At 49.9% G+C, this 19,645-nt stretch overlaps 1 protein-coding gene across 4 annotated transcripts in view; it reads left to right on the top strand.

Moving 5' to 3' along the window:
- The window catches only part of BCAR3 (BCAR3 adaptor protein, NSP family member), a 115,990-nt gene that overhangs the window by 87,026 nt on the left and 9,319 nt on the right, over nucleotides 1-19,645 (top strand). For 2 of the 4 annotated variants that reach the window (XM_036872746.1, XM_036872740.1), the window contains 6 exons: nucleotides 2,163-2,605; nucleotides 5,791-5,894; nucleotides 7,038-7,690; nucleotides 12,546-12,661; nucleotides 16,448-16,619; nucleotides 19,520-19,631. In XM_036872746.1, coding sequence (XP_036728641.1) covers nucleotides 2,163-2,605; nucleotides 5,791-5,894; nucleotides 7,038-7,690; nucleotides 12,546-12,661; nucleotides 16,448-16,619; nucleotides 19,520-19,631 — 1,600 coding nt within the window. Of the gene's footprint in view, nucleotides 1-2,162; nucleotides 2,606-4,066; nucleotides 4,157-4,821; nucleotides 4,973-5,790; nucleotides 5,895-7,037; nucleotides 7,691-12,545; nucleotides 12,662-16,447; nucleotides 16,620-19,519; nucleotides 19,632-19,645 lie in introns of those variants that run through there. The other 2 variants (XM_036872765.1, XM_036872755.1) reach the window with 2 other exon arrangements.

Raw genomic sequence — 19,645 nt, 5'->3', positions numbered from 1 at the left:
GTTCAGCTAATTGAACTCTTGGCCGGCTGCCTGCAGCCTCATACCCTGTGGAGCCTGCTTCCTTCTCAAGGCAGTGGTTTAATTTCAGGTGAAGAGAGGGTATCATCAGGGCGGGTGACCCAGAGCGACAAGGCCGCCTATGCCCTAGTGGGGCCGGCACTTATTCACTCTCCATCCCTCCCGTCCCCGGCCCCAGGCCCAGGGGTAGGAAAGAAGAGGAATTATACCAGCGACCACAGACTCATGGCCAGAATGTACTTTGTGTGATTGTCCTTTGGGTCATAGCCGTGAATGATGTTTCTGTATTTAATAGTATAGAAATTGAAAAATAGAATAAGTGCAGAATTGAGGCATAGAGTTTCCCTTGGGTTTTTATTGTAACCTGATCTGACCAGTCACGCAGGACAACGTGACAGGAAAGGGGTGGCCGAGGGTGAGGGAAGGGCATCATGTTGTGACCGGTTTTTTTTAATGTAGCAGCTTTCTCAGCATCATCAAAGAAATAATCCTGATTCTAACTTTGTTTTTTTTTTCTTCTTTTGGTGTAAAATTGATTGTAGAAAAGAGAGTAAAAAGAAGAAAATTAAACTCTTACCTGTAATTCTCCCTTCTGGAGATAACCACTGTGAACATTTCGATACAAATCCTGCCAGACTTTTCCAAATCAAGTATGAGCTCATGCTGCATAGAACTTTGCAGCCCACTTTCTTCCCTTAATGATATATCCTGGGAATTTTCTCCTGCTCTGAAATGTTCTTCACCAGTCTCCACTGTCTGTGTCCACTGTTTGCTTTCTCCATTCTGTATTGGACACTTTCCCCAACATCCTTGAAGATAACTACTGTTCATGACTATCATTATTTCCTCAGGCTCAATTCCAAGAAATGGAATTTCTGTGTGGAAACATTTTTAAGGCTAAGATGCAATTTTAAGGTAACCATGGTAGCATACTATTCTAAGCTAGCGGATCAAATGTTGGCGTGTCCTAGAAAACTTATCAGAGTTTATAAATCTGATGTCTGTCACCACCATCATTCTCCTTATCGTGAGCATAAAATTTGTTTCCCATTTGCCATGAGTGTAAATTGTCAGCTATACATTATTCCCGATTGTATAACTAAAGACTGTGACAATAATAATGATAGTTATAGCCAACACTTTAGTCCTTTAAATCTTTATAGCTATTCTGTAGGTGACATTATCCCCGTTTTACAGATGATGTAAACCGAGTGTAACTTGTCCATGTAACTCGTCACCCAGACAAGCCAGAATGCAAACCCAGGCAGATTAGCTACAGGAACAACCATACTACAACACAGTATAAATTCTCCTTTTGTTATAAACACCAGCATCATTATAGCTAATGATTTTTTTAGCATCTACTGTGTTCCAGGCACTGTACTAGTGCTTTGCATATAGTATGTATGCAGGTATGTAATCTTCCCAATAACTCTGTGAGATGAGAGACCCGGCCCACTGTGTTCCAGGCCCTCCCGGGTAATCGGTGTGCCCAGAACCACACTCAAGGGTCGATTCCACAGTGCCTGGACTCCACCTGCATGTGGACCCTCCTCCCCACCAACCAGGCCTGGAGAGGGGTGTCTTAGGAGAGGGCTCTGAGGGTGACTCGTAGATGACAACAAACACCCTCCTCCAATTGTTGGGGGAAGGGGGAGAATCAGACCCACCAGACACATATTTTCTCATTTATTTTCCATCACCTCATATCCTTCAGGTCTGCATAAATATCATCTTCTCCTGATACCCTCCTAACCACAGTATTTAAGAGGACAGCCCGCATCCCGATTTACTTCTTCCTTAACTTTACAACATCTGACATACCGTACCTGTTGCTTGTTTGTCCTCACTAAAATAGAAGCTGTCCGCTAAAAACAGAAGCTCTGAGACAGCGGGGACTCTCATCAGCTTCATTCACTGCTGTAAACACAGTGCCTACAGTAGTACTTGGCACATAGTAGGTGATCAGCAAATAGCTCTTAAATGAATGAGTGGGTCTTCTAAGAATTTGGCATTTGACAAAATAAAGAGCCGACTGAGGAAGAAGAGACATAATAGCATTGTCCTCTGTTGGCCCAAGGAAGTGGGGCGCAGCGCAGCTAAGCTTGCCTTGCCTACCCCTCACTCACTGTTTTGTCCCAAAGGTGTCAGAAAACCTCGTGCAGCGGGACGGTGACTTCCTGGTTCGTGATTCCCTGTCCAGCCCCGGAAACTTTGTCCTGACCTGTCAGTGGAAGAACCTCCCTCAGCACTTCAAGATCCGCCGGACGGTCCTGCGGCTCAGTGAGGCCTACAGCCGAGTGCAGTACCAGTTTGAGACGGAGAGCTTCGACTCCATCCCCGGCCTGGTGCGCTGCTATGTGGGCAACCGGCGGCCCATCTCCCAGCAGAGCGGAGCCATCATCTTCCAGCCCATCAACAGGACGGTGCCCCTGCGGTGCCTGGAGGAGCACTACGGCACCTCCCCCAGCCGGGCCCAGGAGGGCAGCCTCGTCGAGGGAAGGCCGGACGTGGCCAAGAGGCTGAGCCTCACCATGGGCGGCCCCCAGGCCCGAGAGCAGAGCCTGCCCAGGGGCAACCTCCTCAGGTGGGTCAGGGCCTCCTTGGTCAGTGTTGGGAGCGTGGGGGACCCTCTGGCCAGGAGCAGGCTTAGCTAGGCGGGCGTGCTCCCCCAGGAGCAGAAGAACCATGAACGACGTTAAGAAGAATGTCAAGTGTCACTGGAATAACTGTCACGAAGCAGTGCGTGATTAGTTCCCAATTGAGTTAGTGCCAAAAATAACTGATGCAGTTGCTGAGGAAGGGGACGGCTGACTGGGAGAGACCTCCCAGCGAAGGCGGTAAGGGTTCCGGCTAGGCTGAAGGCTAGGGAAAACGTGGACAGATGCTGCAAAGGGAAGGGTATTCCCAGGGAGGGAGGGGGCTCAGCATGAGCGTAAGAGTAGAGGTAGAAAAGGGGCGAGCATTGCTTGGAGTGAGGACACTGGTGGAGCTGGAACACAGGGTCCGTGCAGGGGGCTGGCAGGGGGAGGTTTAGGGAGGTGACTGACCCCCACCAGATCGGGGAGGCCTTAATGCCAAGCTAGGGGATTGGAGGAGCCTCAGAGACTCAATGTGGGGAACGGGATGTCCTAAGAATTGGACGGGACAGCGCTGTGCAAGAGGAGTGAGGAAGGGGAGGAGCCGGAATAGCAGCTAGTGAGCCGTGGAGGGTCAGGCTGTGCGGGTGGAGTAGGGCGAGGGTCAGGAGACTCAGACCCAGCCTTCCTGAGACTCTTCTGCATGAGGGGACGATGGAGAAGGGCAAGTCAGACACCGCGGGAGGGACCGGAGGGCGAGGACTTCGGAGGAAAAACCAGCTGTTCCATCTGAGACGCGACTGTGGGCTTGCTGAGGGCCAGTGTCCAGCAACAGTTCTGGGGTTCAGGAGGGAAGTTAGGCCTGAAGGCTTAGCTGAGGGCTTGGTCCAAAGGGAGAGGGTGGTTGACTAGGTCAGAACAGACCAGAGTCCTAAGACAGGAGACGTCAAGAGCCTGGGGGCTGCAGTCTGACCCTCGGGGGATCTCGGGGAGAAGAGTTCAGAGAAGTGGAGGTTGAGCTGAGGCGCCCCGCTGTCAACTGTGAGTGGCGGGCCCTGTGTTAACACAGGACCTGTCTCTCATGGAGAGAGGAGGCCTTGTGCCTATTATCTAACCGCCAGGAAAGGAAAGCAGGCAAGAGGCAGGCAGGGTAGGGTCCCAGCCCCTCAGTTACACGGCTCCCCTTCTCCAGCTCCCTGGCGTCCAAGCTTGCACAACATATTTTATTCCACTCACTGGTTTTCTTTCTGGGCCAGGAGGAAATGTCATAAACTGTAATCTCTAGACTGCAAAAATTCAGAAGCAAAATACAGGACTCTGTGAGTAATACGAATGACGGCTGTGTGCTACTAGGAAGCTCTGGGAGATGTTAGTCAGCGTCTGGCGGTGGACCCTGCCGCCTGCCCTCAAATGCCGGTCCACCCCCGATCTGCTCGACCCTGGACAAGCTACTTACCTGCTCTGGGCCTCAGTTTCTTGGAAAGGTGGGGCTTTTGAGGGTTAAATGGTTTAAGATCTGTGAAGTGCTTCGAACAGCGCCGGCACATAGAAAGTGCTAGGTGAGTGTTCATAATCCTAATAATTATTGTTTTCTGGAGAGCAGTAGAATGCAGGACTCAGGGCAGTTGCAGGGAGGGAGGCAAGAGCTGACATTTAGAAATTCTCCTTTTCATGGAAATAAGATCGGACGTGAGATCCCTTAAAATATTAAAAGGGGGCCTCTCTTCTGTTTCTTTTGCGGGGGCGGGGGTTGGCTGCTGAACTGGTGAGTAGGCACTCAGCGTCGTGAACAGAGCCAGGATGACCCACAGGACCCCTGCCAGGAACGGTGCTGGGGAGGAAGGCCGCCTGGTCAGCCCTCAGCGGCCTGGGTTTAAAATGCGGATTTTTTTTTTTTAAAGATAAACAAAAGAAAGGCTGAGAAAGTCACTAAGTCGACGATACAAACCTAACAGAGCCACTCTTCGGATTGCCCTTTGAGAGCAGAGCTCCCTAAGCCTTGTCACCCCTTGGCACAGGTTGCAGGCCCAGAGATGCCTAATCGTAGGAGTGGCGTGGGCTCAGCACGGAAGATGCCCCGAAGCCCTGCCCCTCCGCGCCAGCGGCTCCACACCTTCCCTGACGTCAGGCCTGCTGGTTGGCTGCCCGCCGGCATAGGCGTGCGCTCTGCCAGGTTGCATTCCGGGCCGGTGATGGGGCCCTGGAGTCCGACCGCTGGCGGTGATCACTGCTTAACTATCGCCTCCTCGCTGAAGCTATTGCCTTTTGGAATTTGCACTCTGCCCTGCTTTATCTCTGAGGCGTTGCTGGAATTTCTCTGTTGCTGGAAGTTTTGGGGGGGTTTGGTTTGTTTTATTTCTTTGGTGCTTGCAAAGGTAGGAAAGAACTTGGCGATGTCTGTAACATAAGCTTGTCGGGGGCGTTGGAGAGGGGGAGGCCGATTAAAGTTCATTACGACTTGGCTGGTGCAGTGCTTTCTGTTTCAGCAAAAGAGAAATTCTGTCCTTTGGTGCTAATTAGAGAAATTCCCAATCTGAATTGGCAAGGGACAGAGGAATGCTAGCTGATCTTGTCGTTTCGTTCCACCTTTCCCTGTGCGGCTGTGCTCCGTGCCTCGCAGCTGCTGCTTGGTGACCCCACCAAGTCCCTTTTCCCGACTCGGCCCGAGGAGGCTGGCTGTGGGATCCTCCTCGACGCTCCTCGGGCAACCCTGCAGGTTATCTGGGGGACGCTGAGATTTGCACTGAAATGGAAACTGCCCCACAGCTTCCTTCCTGACCGTGGCACTGTGAGGCCTGGTGGAGAATGCATGTTAGTTACACAAGTCTTTCCTTCTGGGTCTGTAAGTAATTTTAGGCGCTGTTAAAAGTACACATTCCAGTTCATCAGATTTTCCTGAGAGTATCTTGAAACCTTTACCCTGATCTGCTCAACAGGATGGAAGGGCTCAGAGGAGGCAGCCTAGGACCTAACTGGATTGGTCCTGGGGACGTGGGGCACAGCCCACGGCACAGTCATGTACTAATCGCCCCCATCAGTAATTTCCACCCTCCACCAGACATTCCTTTACTCTTAGGCTGTGCGGGAGCATCTCATTCTGAGCAATCTTTTTTTTTTTTAAACTTTCCATGACGTTGCCTAAAGGTTTTACGATTTAATGACATGTTTCTGCCCCACTTGTCTTTTGCTTCAGAAATAGAGAGAAGAGTGGTAGCCAGCCAGCCTGCCTGGATCACATGCAGGACAGAAGAGCCTTGTCCCTCAAAGCCCACCAGTCGGAAAGTTACCTGCCAATTGGTAGGTCTTTGGGAATTTGGGAGGAGGAGGGTGACAGCATTCCCCTGATTTCCTTTAGGCTGTTTCGCCTGCTCCATCTGGTCACCTAATTTGGGAATGACAGAAGACTCCATGTCTGCAGGCTGTAGGATGAGGGGTTTGTAGAACTATATCCAGATGCAAATCAGTGAGCTGGACGCTTTATGGGTGCTAGCTTTTACGCCTCATAACAAGCCTTCAAGGTGGGCATGGTTATCGTCTTTGCGGCTGAGGAAACTGAGGCACAGATATTAAGTGACCTGCCTGGGTTCATCTGTCTAGTAAATGGTGAAGCCAGCATTTGAACCCAGGTTTCCTGATTCTAAGCCCAATTGCTAACTGGTGGTCTTCATAATGAATGCACCTCCCCCTTAGTCTCCTCCCTGGGCAGACGGTGAGTGGGTCAGTCCTGGGGCTCCCGGTAGAGACCTCTCTTCCTCTCCACTCTCCTGCCACAACCAGAAGAGTGAGATGGTATGGAATGTGGGGAAATCAAGTAAGCAATTATGTTAATAGGCGACGGGATTGTTTTTCGTTTTTTTTATAACCGACCTTCCTTGGGGAACCACAAGGTGATTTTCCTGCTGCCCCTTTGTAAACCGCTTGGATGTGGGTTATCTCAGTGTCTTTTTCTCCCTTCCCCGTGTGTCTCTATCTCTTCCTTAAAGCTGGCTGGGATCCACCCTGGCTTTGAGAGTGACTCAGGGCCCCCCCTTTATGCTAAAGTCTTTATGCTAAAGTCTTTATGCTAAAGACTTGTGTTTCTTAGGGCGAGGTTAGATTACTCACTGCCCTCCAAGCTCAATGTAGTTCCCTGTTCTGACTGTACTAACCTTCTGTGACCATAAAATGACATTGCTGCCCAGCTGTCGGTAGTCTCTGGGATTTAGAATTCCCCCAGAAGTGGGGTGGGGCCATCTTAGCCCTTGACATGCTCTAGACTGCTTCTAGACTGCTCTAGACTGCTCTAGATCGGGCCTGCGGTGGTCATACTGACTTTCTTTTGCGGGCGAAAATCGAAAACCTAGGGCCTGAATTGAGGGCCAGGAGCTGTCACTCTAGTTTTGTCTGTTTCATGTTCCTCGCACAGCTGAGCTTTTTCTGACCCTCTCTTATCCTCCACAGGTGGTAAGCTGCCCCCTCAGTCCCCAGGTGTAGGCACAAGACCCTGCCCAAACTCACCGGTTTTCAGGACAGGCAGCGAGCCCACCCTGAGCCCAGCGGTGGTTCGGAGGGTCTCCTCGGACCCTAGGGCAGGGGGGGCACTGAGGGGCTCAGACAGCCAGCTATGCCCCAAACCTCCCCCCAAGCCCTGCAAAGCGCCCATGCTCAAGGCTCCCCAGTCTCCATCCACCTGGCTCAACTCAGAGGCCAACTACTGCGAACTGAACCCAGCCTTGGCCGCAGGCTGCGACGGGGCAGCACGACCGCCCTTCTGTGCCCAGGACAGCTACGTGGACCTGCTGACCGCCAAACAGAACGGCGGGCCGGCTGCCCGGAACTCTGACACCAGCTACTTGATCCTTGATGACAATGACGGGGCAAAGCCTTGGGAGCCGCTGCCGACCCAGAGGGACAAGGGGCAGGAGGACGAGGGTACATTCGTGACACCCCTCCTGGAGACTGCCTCCTCCTTCAAGCCCAACGACCTTGAGTCGAAGCTCCTTCCTCCTGAGAACAAGCCCCTGGAAACTGCGATGCTGAAGCGTGCGAAAGAACTGTTCACCAACAACGACCCCAAGGTCATCGCCCAGCACATGCTGAACATGGACTGCAAGGTAGGTGCCCGGAGGGTGGGTTTGGTTGGACTTCCAAATGTTTGGAAGGAGGATCTGTCTGGGCCTCATTCTGCCTTACCTTGTGACTGCTTTGCTCACAGGAAAACTCAGATGATAACCTGGGTGTGGGGATTTATTTAAGGGGTGGGGACCACAGGCCAGGACAACCCTTGCCCAGGCAGGAAGCTGGTACAATTCACCTGAGACAGAGGGATGCAGACTGCTACCCAGGGCCGTGCCTTCCCTCTCTCACCACTGCTGTGTCCTTCTCCCAGCTGGTATGGATTTTCAAGTTCTCCCCCAGCCTCAACTCCATCACAACTGGTGAAGTCAAGCCCAAAGAAGAGTAGATTGTAGATGAAAATGTAGTTTCTGGAGTAGCAGAGCCTTGGTTGTTTTTATTTTCATTGTACATGCTACATATGTACATTATATATTTGTTTTATTGTTATGAAAATGGTCTTTAGGATAAACATTTTTAAAGTTACTTGCTCAATTTAGAAAAATTATAAAATACAATTATAAGATACAATTTTAGAAAAATTATACAATACAGATTAAGAGAAAAGAAAAAATAAAACTCACACAAAATCCAGCTTCTTGGTGATCACTATTGTTAACATTTATTCCGCAAATAGATACATGTAAATAATAATTGCATGCATATCTATTTATTTACCACAGAAATGGCACAGGTCTATACATACCATTCCAAACCCTTTTTGTCTTCCATCGAACAACATGTCATGACTATCTTTCCATGTGACTACATAAATCTGTGTTTACATCATCATCATTTTTGATAGGAAGCATTTCTTTTAGATATGGGTGGCTTTTGTTCATAGCTGGCCCCAAGACAACCTCATCCTTCAGAGAGAAATTTCTAGAAAGCAGGTGCTTAAGGCTGGGGTGTGCTTAGCCCATGCCTCAGTACAAGGAGACAGATCCCTTCATTTGAGCAACAGATAAGGACTTAGAGAGATTTAAAGTCCTTTTTCATTTGTAGCTCAGTGGAGTCAATTAGCTTCAAAGATCAGGGCTTATTGAGGAATTGGGTTTTCCTAAATAAATTTCCTGGGTCATGAATCATGGCAGGAAATCTAATCTCGAGTACTCCCCCAGTGAGTTCCTCAGTTGATTGAAGCTCACAGGGGCGCAGGGGGCCTCCCAATGTTCCTTAACGAGGAACATTAAGCAGGTGCTGGCTGCTCTGGGGTGAACAGTCTGGGGGGCTGCCAGGAAAGGGGCTGTGTTGGAAGAACAAGGGCTGTTTGTGTGGTTGGCTGGGTGTCCTTGGACAGTGCCCCAAGCGGTCAGATAATTTGCCTTGTTAAGACCTTACCTCACTTTAATGTGAGCTAAACCTGTTTGGGCAGGAAGAGGATTTAGGTCTCCTGTTCTAGTAAGTAGCTCTCATCCTGGGCCCTGGATCTGAGAGCAGAACCACACCAATAGGCCAGGAGCCTGGCGTGAACCTGTCTGGGTTCTCCATGGAGGAAGCTCCTTGTGGGACCATGGGTCTGGGTTTACAGAACAGCCTAATTTCCAGGAGGAAATGAATCCTTCCCCCTTGTGGCCTCAGGCGGGGCTTGGTGGTAGTCTAGGAGGAGGTGAGACACCTGACCACTCTTTGCAGGAGAGTCTGGAACCTTCCCACTGCCTTGGAAGTCTGTTCTCAACTGAAGGAATGTGCAGCCTGCCCTCCTTCTTGTTCTGTTTCTCTGTTTGCATTTTGTCCTCCTGGTGAGGGTCCCACTCCCCCATCTGCCTTCAGGCACCCCTGGAAGAGGGGCTGGACAGAGCCCCCCAAGCAGCGAGGCAGAGACCTGAGCAGGAGCCCCCTGACTGACCCCCACTCCCAGCCCCCAAGGGCAGGGCTGTTAAGTCTTCCTTCCTCCCTCCAGAGTCCCCTGCCATTTCCTTATTCTCTTCCTGAACCACTGACTTCAGGGCTTTGCCAACAAAGCACGCACAACTAGCGTCTGTAAGAGGGAAACAAAACAAAGGCTGTTGTTACTGACTCTAAATGCAACCAGATGGGGCCACCAGAAGCCGAGAGCAGGCACTGGGCAGCATCTGGGGCCCAAGTGCTGGTTCCCACCTGTGCACAGAGCCCGGGGTGTCAGGACAGGTGCGTGGCCCTGAGCGCCTGCCCAGCAGTGTGAGCCCCTCCCCAGGCTGAGCCCCTCCCACCCTGCAAAGGGGCGCCGCCTTGGCCTCACTCACCCACTGGGCTCTGCAGAAGCTAGAAGGGAGGCCCAGCGGCCAAGGGCCTGGCCTCTGGGGATGAACTGCCTGAGGCTAATGCCACCTTCCCCTGCCTCTCAGGGTCTCTAAAAGGAGAACAGTGCCACAACCCAGGTGGCTGTGAACACTAAAGCCCTCACACCATGCCTGCCCCAGAGTGAAGCTAAGTAAGTGTTCACTAGTGTTCTGTACTGAGCCTTGGTTGAGCACCAACCGTGGGCCAAGCCAGGCCAGGTCATGGTGGGAGAGGCAGGAGCGACGGTGACACAGAAATTCAGACCACAGCCCAGGTGGGAAATGCTCTGCAGGGGAAAGCACAGGACCTGCAGGGCCTCTGAGGTAGGGTCTTAAACATAGGGGAGAGAGGGAATCCGGGTGGAGATGTCTGAGATGAGTTTTGAAGGCTGAGTAGGAGTTGGCCTGATGAAGAACACAAAACGCATCTTCCAGGTGGCAGGCAACACACACGTGCCGAGACTCAGAGGTCAAAAGCTGTGGGGGGAGGGGTTGGTTTATGGAGGATTCACCCTGTGTGGGTGGTGAAGGGCACATGGGGTCAGCTGGGGGAGGGCCTGGGGTCTTTCCTTCTTGTTTTTAAGTCTACTTTTGGGCTCGTGCCAGGTTGCTGCCTTCAAAGAACTTTGCAGTTCAGTGAGGGAGACAGGCCTGTAAGAGCACAGTGCAAATCAGAGTCCTCTGCGGAGGACAACAGACACGGATAGTGGAGCCAGGCAATCTCATTTCTCTGGAGAAGGTCCCTGGCAGCTGGGAGGAGAGCAGGGCCAGGCCCCTCTCAGGGCTCCCCTGGGTCACTGCAGCAGCTCCCGAGGCAATGGGATGAGGATCAGGCAGAGTTCAGAGGTCCTGCAAAGCTAGGATGGCTAAGATCAGAAGAGCAGAGGGTGGCTAGAATAACTCATCGTGGGGCATTGCTGTCACCCTGCACTGCCGGGTCCAGCTCGTAGTAAATCCTCTACAAGTGTTCATCCCTCCTCTGCATCTCTGAGCTGCATGGCCCCAGGCTTTTCCAGGAGACCTAATCCAGGCTCTGCACTGTGACCTCAGGGCCTCCTTGTTCCACAGCTCAGCCTTGGGGCAAGCAGGTGTCAGCATTTCCTGGTAATACGTCAGGAAAGTGACCAGGGGATTGCATGTTTACACTGAAGGAAAACAGACTGGAGAGGAAAACAGCTTCCAGAATAAAACTGAATCAATGACAAGGCTTTGACTCTTGTTACACAGAGTGTGCATGGATTGGATGTGTTGGGTTTGGAGCCTCTGACAGGGCAGGTGTCTAAACAAGCAAGCAAAATGTGTGTGATTGCAGGTGGCCGGGGTGTGCCTCAGGGCTGCCTTGTCATGGTCAAGGTGTAAATCTCTGTCCAGAGATCCGGCCAGAATTCTTCCCCCTTCCACGTGGCCAACGATTCACAACTTGACTTTTTAAATAGCTGGGGTTTTAGGGTCATTTGATCCTTGGCAGAGTCTTTGAGAAAGGTGAACTTAGCCATTGTGTTAGAGAAGGGGAAACTGAGGCTCAGAGAGCAGTGTATGAATCCTGCATCCTATTCTGGAGTCTGCACTGGACAGTTCATCCCCGGGGCTGACAGTGGCGCCTCTGCTCAACCACAGAAGTTAAGGGTCAAGGTTAATAATATCAGCTAAACTTCTAGATGTTTTTCGTGGCCTGTTATGAAGACACCTGGACTGTTCATATACCCGGGATAATTATAGTTGAGGACAACACCGGCTCAAGGAGAGGGGTTGTCCCGCGCCTGCCGCGTGTCCAGGGTTGGTTTGACCCACTGTATCTGCTAGTTGCACTGTTAGTACATCAGTGCTCTGTGAGTGTCACCAGCCCCGTTTTAGAGACGGCCTGACTCAGTTGTAGTATTTGGAGGTAGCATGTAATAACCCTAAGTGGTCAACTAATACCTGATTCCAATAAGCTGTGATCACACACTAGAACTGAGATGGGGAGAGCTGGCTGGGACAAACAAACCAGATTTCCTTTAAGGAAGACCTCTCAGGGTGGGGGGAAGAAGTGGGTGTGTTTGAGACCTCGGGTTTCAAATCGCTATACACGTGTCTAATGGTTTCCAGACGAACACTGCGTTTCCTGAGCCCAGGAGAGGTGTAATTAAGGGTAATAGGAGCCAGCCCTGCCGTTAAGTGAGAACATGAACGGCAGAGCCTGCAGCAGAGCAGCATTTGGACGCAGCTCTGCTTTTCCACTGCAGGGGGTCCGTCTGCTCTGCGCACACACAGCCCTGCTGTTAGCAGCAAAACATCACAGCAGGATCCAGCCTGTGTTAGACAAAAGCTTGAAGAACTGCACCGTTCTCTGACCGGGCAGAAACACCAAATCTGCAGATTCTGCAGACCAATCTAGGTGCTTTCCTCCCAGGTTTTACATTCCAGTATGTGTATTAAAATCCTCCAAATATATTAAAACTGTATCCTAAGATGCCACTGCTTAAAAAGAAATGCAACAAGTCAAGTGCATCCACACTGTTCCAGTTTAGTGTATTTCTTTCCATGTGATAAATTCGTGTTTGCAGCAAGCCCACGTCCTGGTCCAGTTCATTTCAACCTGTGTTCTTGACAGGTCGCGAGGATACTTGAAGTCTCTGAAGAGATGAGGAAGAACATGGGCATGAGCTCAGGGCTGGAGCTCATCACCCTGCCTTATGGCCACCAGCTGCGCCTGGACATCATTGAAAGGTGAGCAGTGCTGCTCTGCATTTATGGCGCTTTCAACGCCACAGGCTGCAGAGCTGGGAGAGGCCAGGCACCCACCACCCCAGTTCTGCCTCGCTTGAAGGCGGGGGGCCCAGAAGCTGTAGCCAGAGAATTCCTGGAGAAGCTCAAAGAGACAGCAAAGAGGAAGTCAGGGAACAGAGAACACGTTCCCGTCCCTGCTCCAGGAGCAGGTGGAGGAGCGGACAGACGATCCGCCTGGGAGCACAGCTCACCACAGCCCCTGCCAGCCTGGGCTGGGAGCAGTCCTGCAGGCAGGCGGAGCACGGACGCCTTACCACCTCCGGCCCGGCTCGCTGAGCTGCGGCCCCCTCGTCTCCGGAGTTCAAGACTGCTTTAGGAATTAAGTGGGAGTTTGTGGGGAAGTTGGGAAGAACAGAGTTCTGAACAATGTTTTCTCTGAAGGGTGGACAGATGGGGGATCAGAGGTCAGGGGATGACGGAACTCAGGCCCCCGGCCTCTGAAGCATCACTGCCCTCTTCTCACAAAAAGCCAAGGCCCTGGCTGTCCATTAAAACCCACTCACTTGAACATCGGATATTTAGAAATTAGAAAGATAGAAGTAGTGAGGCACGTTTTTAAGAAGCACTAGACTAGATTCTCATATTACCGTAGAAGTTGGCCTTTTTGACACAAAAGAAAAGATTGTTTTTTGTGTGTGAGACTATCTTGTTATCTTAAGTTTTCTGTTTCTCCAACCAGGTTCCCAGTTGCCACGACACACGTGTGGTCTTTAATGGACAGCCAGGGCCCTGGCTTTTTGTGAGAAGAGGGCAGGGGTGATTCAGGGGCCGGGGGCCCGAGTGCCGTCATCCCCTGCCCATGGCTTTCCCTGATGTTCTGGGTCACAGTGCTGTCCAGTACAGCAGCTCTCTGTGATGGCAGAGATCTCATTACAGCAGCCACTAGCCACATGTTGCTACCGGGCACCTGAAATGTGGCAACTGAAGGATGCAATGTTTTATTTTACTGTTTACTATTTTAAGTGTAAGTAGCCACATATGGCTAGTGGACAGTGCAGTCCTAGGCTGTCAGCCCCTAGAAAGTAAACATTGTATTTTAAATAGCCTGGGAGGGTCGATAACAGCTGCTTTCCAGGTTACCTGACTATGAAGCAGATAAAATGGCTCCAATACTGCTATTGCCTTGGCTTCACAGCCACAGATGCATCCCATAGGAAACACCCAGAGTACCAAATGGAAGACTTCTGGGAGGTAGGAGGACAGGAAATGGCCCCTGCTGCCTTTGATCAGAGGCCAGGGTGGGTGCTTGTTGGCCTGTTGTTCAGTGTCTTCAGGCAATGTAGGTCCGACTTCCGAATTCCCTACTTTCCCTGCTCAGACTGTTCTAGATGCTAGCCCCGCTCTCCAGGCGTCCTCTTCCCTCCCCATGCTGCAGGGGCCTGGCTTCTCATTTCCACTAACTTTCCCTCCTTTCTGGTCTGGGCCCGGTGGTCATCATTTCCACAGAGATCAGCTGTGCTGCCATGCGTCCCCGTTTCTCATGTGATACATTTCAGCCTGAAAACTCCCCAGTTGCAGGCCTTATTTTATCAGTGTCATTAGGTGTGCTGGGCATGGATTCTAGGCCCAGGCTGAGGTCAGCAGGCTTGAGGCTTCTCTCTGGGCTATTTTCTGACTTCCACTCTTGTCTACATCCATTTCCTCTTTCTCCTGATTGCCGCCTGCCTGGGGTCTGGCTCCTTGGCTTGTTTCCTGTTCAGGGCTGACCTGTGGGATCTACCTGCTAGGGCTTGGAGAGCTGTTTTCTCCATTACAGTGTGTTTACTAAATAAAGGCCAAGGTTATAGCAGTCCTGCAGGATCAAATGACATTATTGTGTTTGAGAATTGAATACAAACTACCCTTCATTTTAAACTTACCACCTCACCCATTCCAAGCCTAGCAAGCAGAGATATCCTTCGTATAACGTTTAGTGCCTCCCCCTGCCAACCCCGGGAGCTTCTGCTGTAGGTCCGCCTTGCTGAGCTGGTTTTCTCATGGTGGTGTACGCAGGAGGCTTGAGGCAAATGTTGGTTAAACGAATGGATATAATTACCCAAATAGCTGTTGGTATAATGCCAGGTCTTAAAGAAGTAGAGAACCTGTCTTTTATTAAGGGGCATTAAAACACAGGAAAAAACACTGAATTAAAGAATCAGTTGAAGGCAACATGGGAAGTTAGTTTACTATTAAACATCTAAAACGTTTGGCTCAACCTTAACAGTTTGCAAATGGGTAACAAAACTCTTCAATAAGTACAACAGATAATAAAAATACACTTTAAGCCTATTTTAGGATCCATTAATTAGGAAAGACAGGAAATCAGCAAAAAAGATAAAGAAAAAGGAAAGAAAGACCAACAGGCAAAAGGGACCAAGATACAGAGGGAGAGATGCACATATAGATACAATTTTAGTAACTACTATTTGCTGGGTGCTGTGGTGCCAGGCGCTTTAATTATCTTTACGCACACACACAGTCTTTCTCCCAACAACCCTTGTTCCCATTTTAGAGATGAGGAAATGGGGGAGTGGAGCAGTCAGGTAACAGCCTAAGGTCACACTCCGAGCAAGCACACTGCATACCCACATGTGCAAACACTCACAGACAGCAGAGCCCGTTACTGATTTAACAATCATTAGAGAAACTAGTAATGCTAAGCACTAGATGAATCACACCTCTCTCTGCTCTAGAAGAGTGAGAGAGAGACCAGCACACGTGGGCACAGAGAGAAGCATGGTCTTGGAGTAACATCCTTAGCTGTGAACTTTCAGGACAAGGTGGCCCAGTTTCAAAGGCAAAGTCGTATTGTTTCGACTATAGCTGTGAATCAGGGCTTCACCTCCAGCGCTGTACCAGCGCCTGGAGAAATTTACCTGAGGCTACTCTGGCCCAAGGCAGGAACTCCTGGTCCCCAGGAGGAAGGAGAGGCGGGTTTACAGGCTGTGCTGCTGCCACCAGGAAGGAGACCTCTCTGCGACCCCATTCATATTGGTCCCATTGTCTGTAAAGAAAAGACCATTCTGCTTCCTGTTTTGGGTCTGCGAGGTTGACCTGTGTAGTTCAGGATGAGAAAAGGGAGGATTGTTGGCAGATACAAGATTTCAATTTTATTAGGTCTGACCTTACAGGGAAATCCTGCTGGTCTACTGTTGAGTCTTTGTGCACATCTCCATTCACTTTCTGGCCCCTTGACCGGAGGAGCCACAGACACTCTGTTCTTAGCTCCTCATTTCTTTCTTTGTTCTGACATCCATGTCGTCTTCCTGAATGAAGCATGTTCTCTCGTTTTTCTGTCCCTTGCATCCCCCAGTCCAGGGGGCTCAGGGGAGGTGGCCCAGGGCTTCCCTGAGGAAGGGATTCCCCAGTGTGTTGGGGGACCTGGCGTCTCCGCAGACCTGTCATGGTGGAAGGTACAAGGAGCCACTTGCACTTTTGAGCAGCTTCACCCCAGGAGGGCCCTCTTCACACCCCCTGCTCCAGGGCTGAACAGCCCTGTCCTGGGGCATCTGTCCTTTTTGACTCTCCATAGGACACCCACCGAGGCCTCCCCGGGGCCCTGCTGCAGTCAGCCTAATGGAGGTGATCTCTCTGTTGAAATCAGCAACCAAACCGGCTGAGCTGCCAGTGCATCTCAGGGCGATAGCAGCAAATGGTGGAAAGCCAGTCCTTTCCCTGGCCAGTTTGGTTTCGTTTCCTCCTAGTCCTGTTGGCCCTGGGCCTGACTGCTGTTTTCCTCCCTCTCAGACACAACACGATGGCCATCGGCATTGCAGTGGACATTCTGGGCTGCACGGGCACTTTGGAGGACAGAGCAGCCACCCTCAATAGGATCATCCAGGTGGCAGTGGAGCTGAAAGACTCCATGGGGGACCTCTATTCTTTCTCGGCCATCATGAAGGCCTTGGAAATGCCGCAGGTAAATTCTCACTTGCTTTGTGCGGCCCTGTGGGCCTCTGTGTACTTAACGTTCTGCAAAGTGGTCTGCAAGCCCATGCTTAGCAAATCACAGATGATTTTAATTAACCTCAAAAGGTAAATCGTATCTTAGTGAAAGCTGCTTTAATTAGGGGGCAAACAAGAGCAGTGTCCCAAGTATTTTGGCTCTGTTTTTAAAAACAGCAGATAATTGCTGACAACCTACACTTTCTCTTTGATATACGATAAGAAGAGTCATCCTCAGGAACTATAGATATTCCTGAAGGACCAGTTAGGATGATCACGTCTGGCTTGGGTGTGTTGTATAAGAAAGAGACTGCTTCTGTCTGGGTCACCGGACGTGCGGGCAGTTTGGGGTAATGACTGGCAAACTGGGACATTCTCTAAGAATCCCTAGAGTGATTTATCTCAAAGTATGTTCCTCAGATCACCTAAAACAGACTCTGCTGTTAAAAAATTCAGATTCCTGGCCCATCTGCTATATAACCCCCTAAGCAGAGTTTCTGAAATCGGGCACTTTGAATTTATCTGCTTTGACAGACTGTTCTTAGGAGGAGGGTCAAAACTGAAAACCTGTCTTTGAAGTCAAATGGACCTCATAGAGGAAAGTGGTCCTGTTGTCTTGACTGCTAGGAGTCAGCTTTCAGACTTCCGTTGTGTTAAGCCCTAGGTGCTCGGCGACTTCGAGTATGAGACCACAGTCCCACAAGCTCAATGTGCAACCCCTAACACCAAAACCGCTGCTCATTTAGCTTGGCTGTTTCACAGCCACAGATTGTCTCTGAAATCCTGCCGGGCGCTCACTGAACATCCACCATTGCCACTGGGGCACCGTTGCCAAGTCAGGGCATGTTAGGAACATAATTTCCTTGCACGAAAGCGAGGTCACCTTTCAAACAAGAAGCTGAAAAACCTCATGCTTTCACCAGGAAATTTTGAGAGGGGTCAATTCCAATTATAATATTCCAAGAGCTTTCAAAATTCTTTAGATGCACTGGACCTGCATAGGGGCGATATTTGAAATAAGCAAGTTCAGCCATATTTTCATGATATACTGACTTCTACTATACTAACAGGAGTTCTAATTTTTCATTTGGGTGTTTTTAATTTACATCATATTTATTTCCTCTTATCCAAAACTGCCTATAATTTTGAGGGCTAACAGGCTAGCTGTATGCATAGGCCCCCCAGCCCAGAGCTTCCTCCGAGAGAAGTGAAGGGGGTGTTTTGTGGCATTAACGTGGTTGCAGTCCATGACATCCAACTCAGCCATTAGGGACTTAGCCCAAAGCACCTAAACATAGGGACTTAGCCCAAAGCACCTAAACATAGGGACTTAGCCCAAAGCACCTAAACATTGGGACTTAGCCCAAAGCACCTAAACATAGGGACTTAGCCCAAAGCACCTAAACATAGGGACTTAGCCCAAAGCACCTAAACATTGGGACTTAGCCCAAAGCACCTAAACATAGGGACTTAGCCCAAAGCACCTAAACATAGGGACTTAGCCCAAAGCACCTAAACATGCCTTTATAGATGGCTGCCCCCCCACCCCCACACACAGCAGCATCAGACTTCTCCCTTCTGGAGCACTTCAGCAATGAGGGGGCAGAGTCCTCTAGGGTGTTCAGGGCCCTGCTTGGGGAGGGGAGTGGCAGGCCCAGGAAAAACCCGAGAGGAGAGTCACGTCATTTCTGTGTGTCATCATCTAAACCTGCTCCTTCTCTTCGCAGCTTCTGGTATCAAGAGAGAGCATCCAGGAGATGGGCCTAGCCCAGAGACAAGGGCTCCTTTCAGAAAGGCGGATGCTTCAGGGAGGGGGAAGAGAAGAGAGGGCGGGGTGGTAGGTGGCTGGAGGAAGAACAGCCACATCCTTTCCTTCCCAGCAAATCTGCTGATGGTGATCCTTTCTCACCTTCCTCTTGGAATACACAGGGAGCTCTTAGAGCCCAAGGAAATGAATTTCAGCTCTGCCATTTAGCAGCTATGAAACCTTGAGCAAGTTACCTAATCTCTTCTGTTTTCTGACCTGTAAAATGAAGCCAAAATACCTGCCTCATAGGGCATGGTGAGGATTAAATGAAATTCCTCAAATACCTGACAGAGTTGGCTCTCATTCCATAAATATTAGTTCCCTTCCCTCCTTCCTTGTTTCATGTAGAAAAGGTCAGACACAGGCTTGCTGGTTTTAAGGTGTGAGTGGGGGACCATTTATCTAGGGCAGTCAGAGTCAGTGGCATATGCTGGTTTTGACTGAATTGTTCCCAAAGAAATGAAAAGGGATGAGTAGTGGCATCATATGGTCTAGGCAATTTTCCACATGTCTCAGACTTTATTACTTACAAGTAACATTAAAATGCTGTATGTCACATTCTACATCCTTACATCAGTATAACCTCTGTGGAGGACAGTTGGCAACTCCTATCAAAATTTAAAATACATGCATTTTTTGACCCAGTAGTTCCACTTCTGGAAATTTATCCTCCAGATATTTGGTAACAGAAAAATATGTTTAAAGCGCTTTTCTATAGGAAACTAGTTAAACTATGGTTTATGCATAAATGGAACACTAGGCAAAAGTTTAACAAAACAAGACTGTTCTATGCTGTTTTATATGTACTTACACGGAATAATTTCCAAACAATGAACAGGAAAATATGTGTAGTATGATATGCATTTATTTTAAAAGGTGTGTGTGTCTCATGGGTCATTAGAGCAATGTGGAGCAGGGTTGGGGTGGGGATTAGCTTTTCTCTGTACACTCCTTTCAACTGCTTTGAGTTTTTACCATGTACCTCTATCATCCATTCCAAAACTTAAGCAAAAAGGTAGTTTTAAAAAGAGCCTTTTTCAAAACGATAACACCTTTCTTTCTTCCAGATCACAAGGTTAGAAAAAACGTGGACTGCCCTGCGGCACCAGTACACACAAACCGCCATCCTCTATGAGAAACAGCTGAAGCCTTTTAGCAAAATCCTGCACGAAGGCAGAGGTGAGCACAGGATC

Source organism: Balaenoptera musculus, chromosome 1 (assembly GCF_009873245.2).
Source record: "Balaenoptera musculus isolate JJ_BM4_2016_0621 chromosome 1, mBalMus1.pri.v3, whole genome shotgun sequence".
Classification (NCBI taxonomy): Eukaryota; Metazoa; Chordata; class Mammalia; order Artiodactyla; family Balaenopteridae; genus Balaenoptera; species Balaenoptera musculus.
Note: the sequence above shows the minus strand (reverse complement) of the source record. Positions and strands in the feature narration are given on the sequence as shown.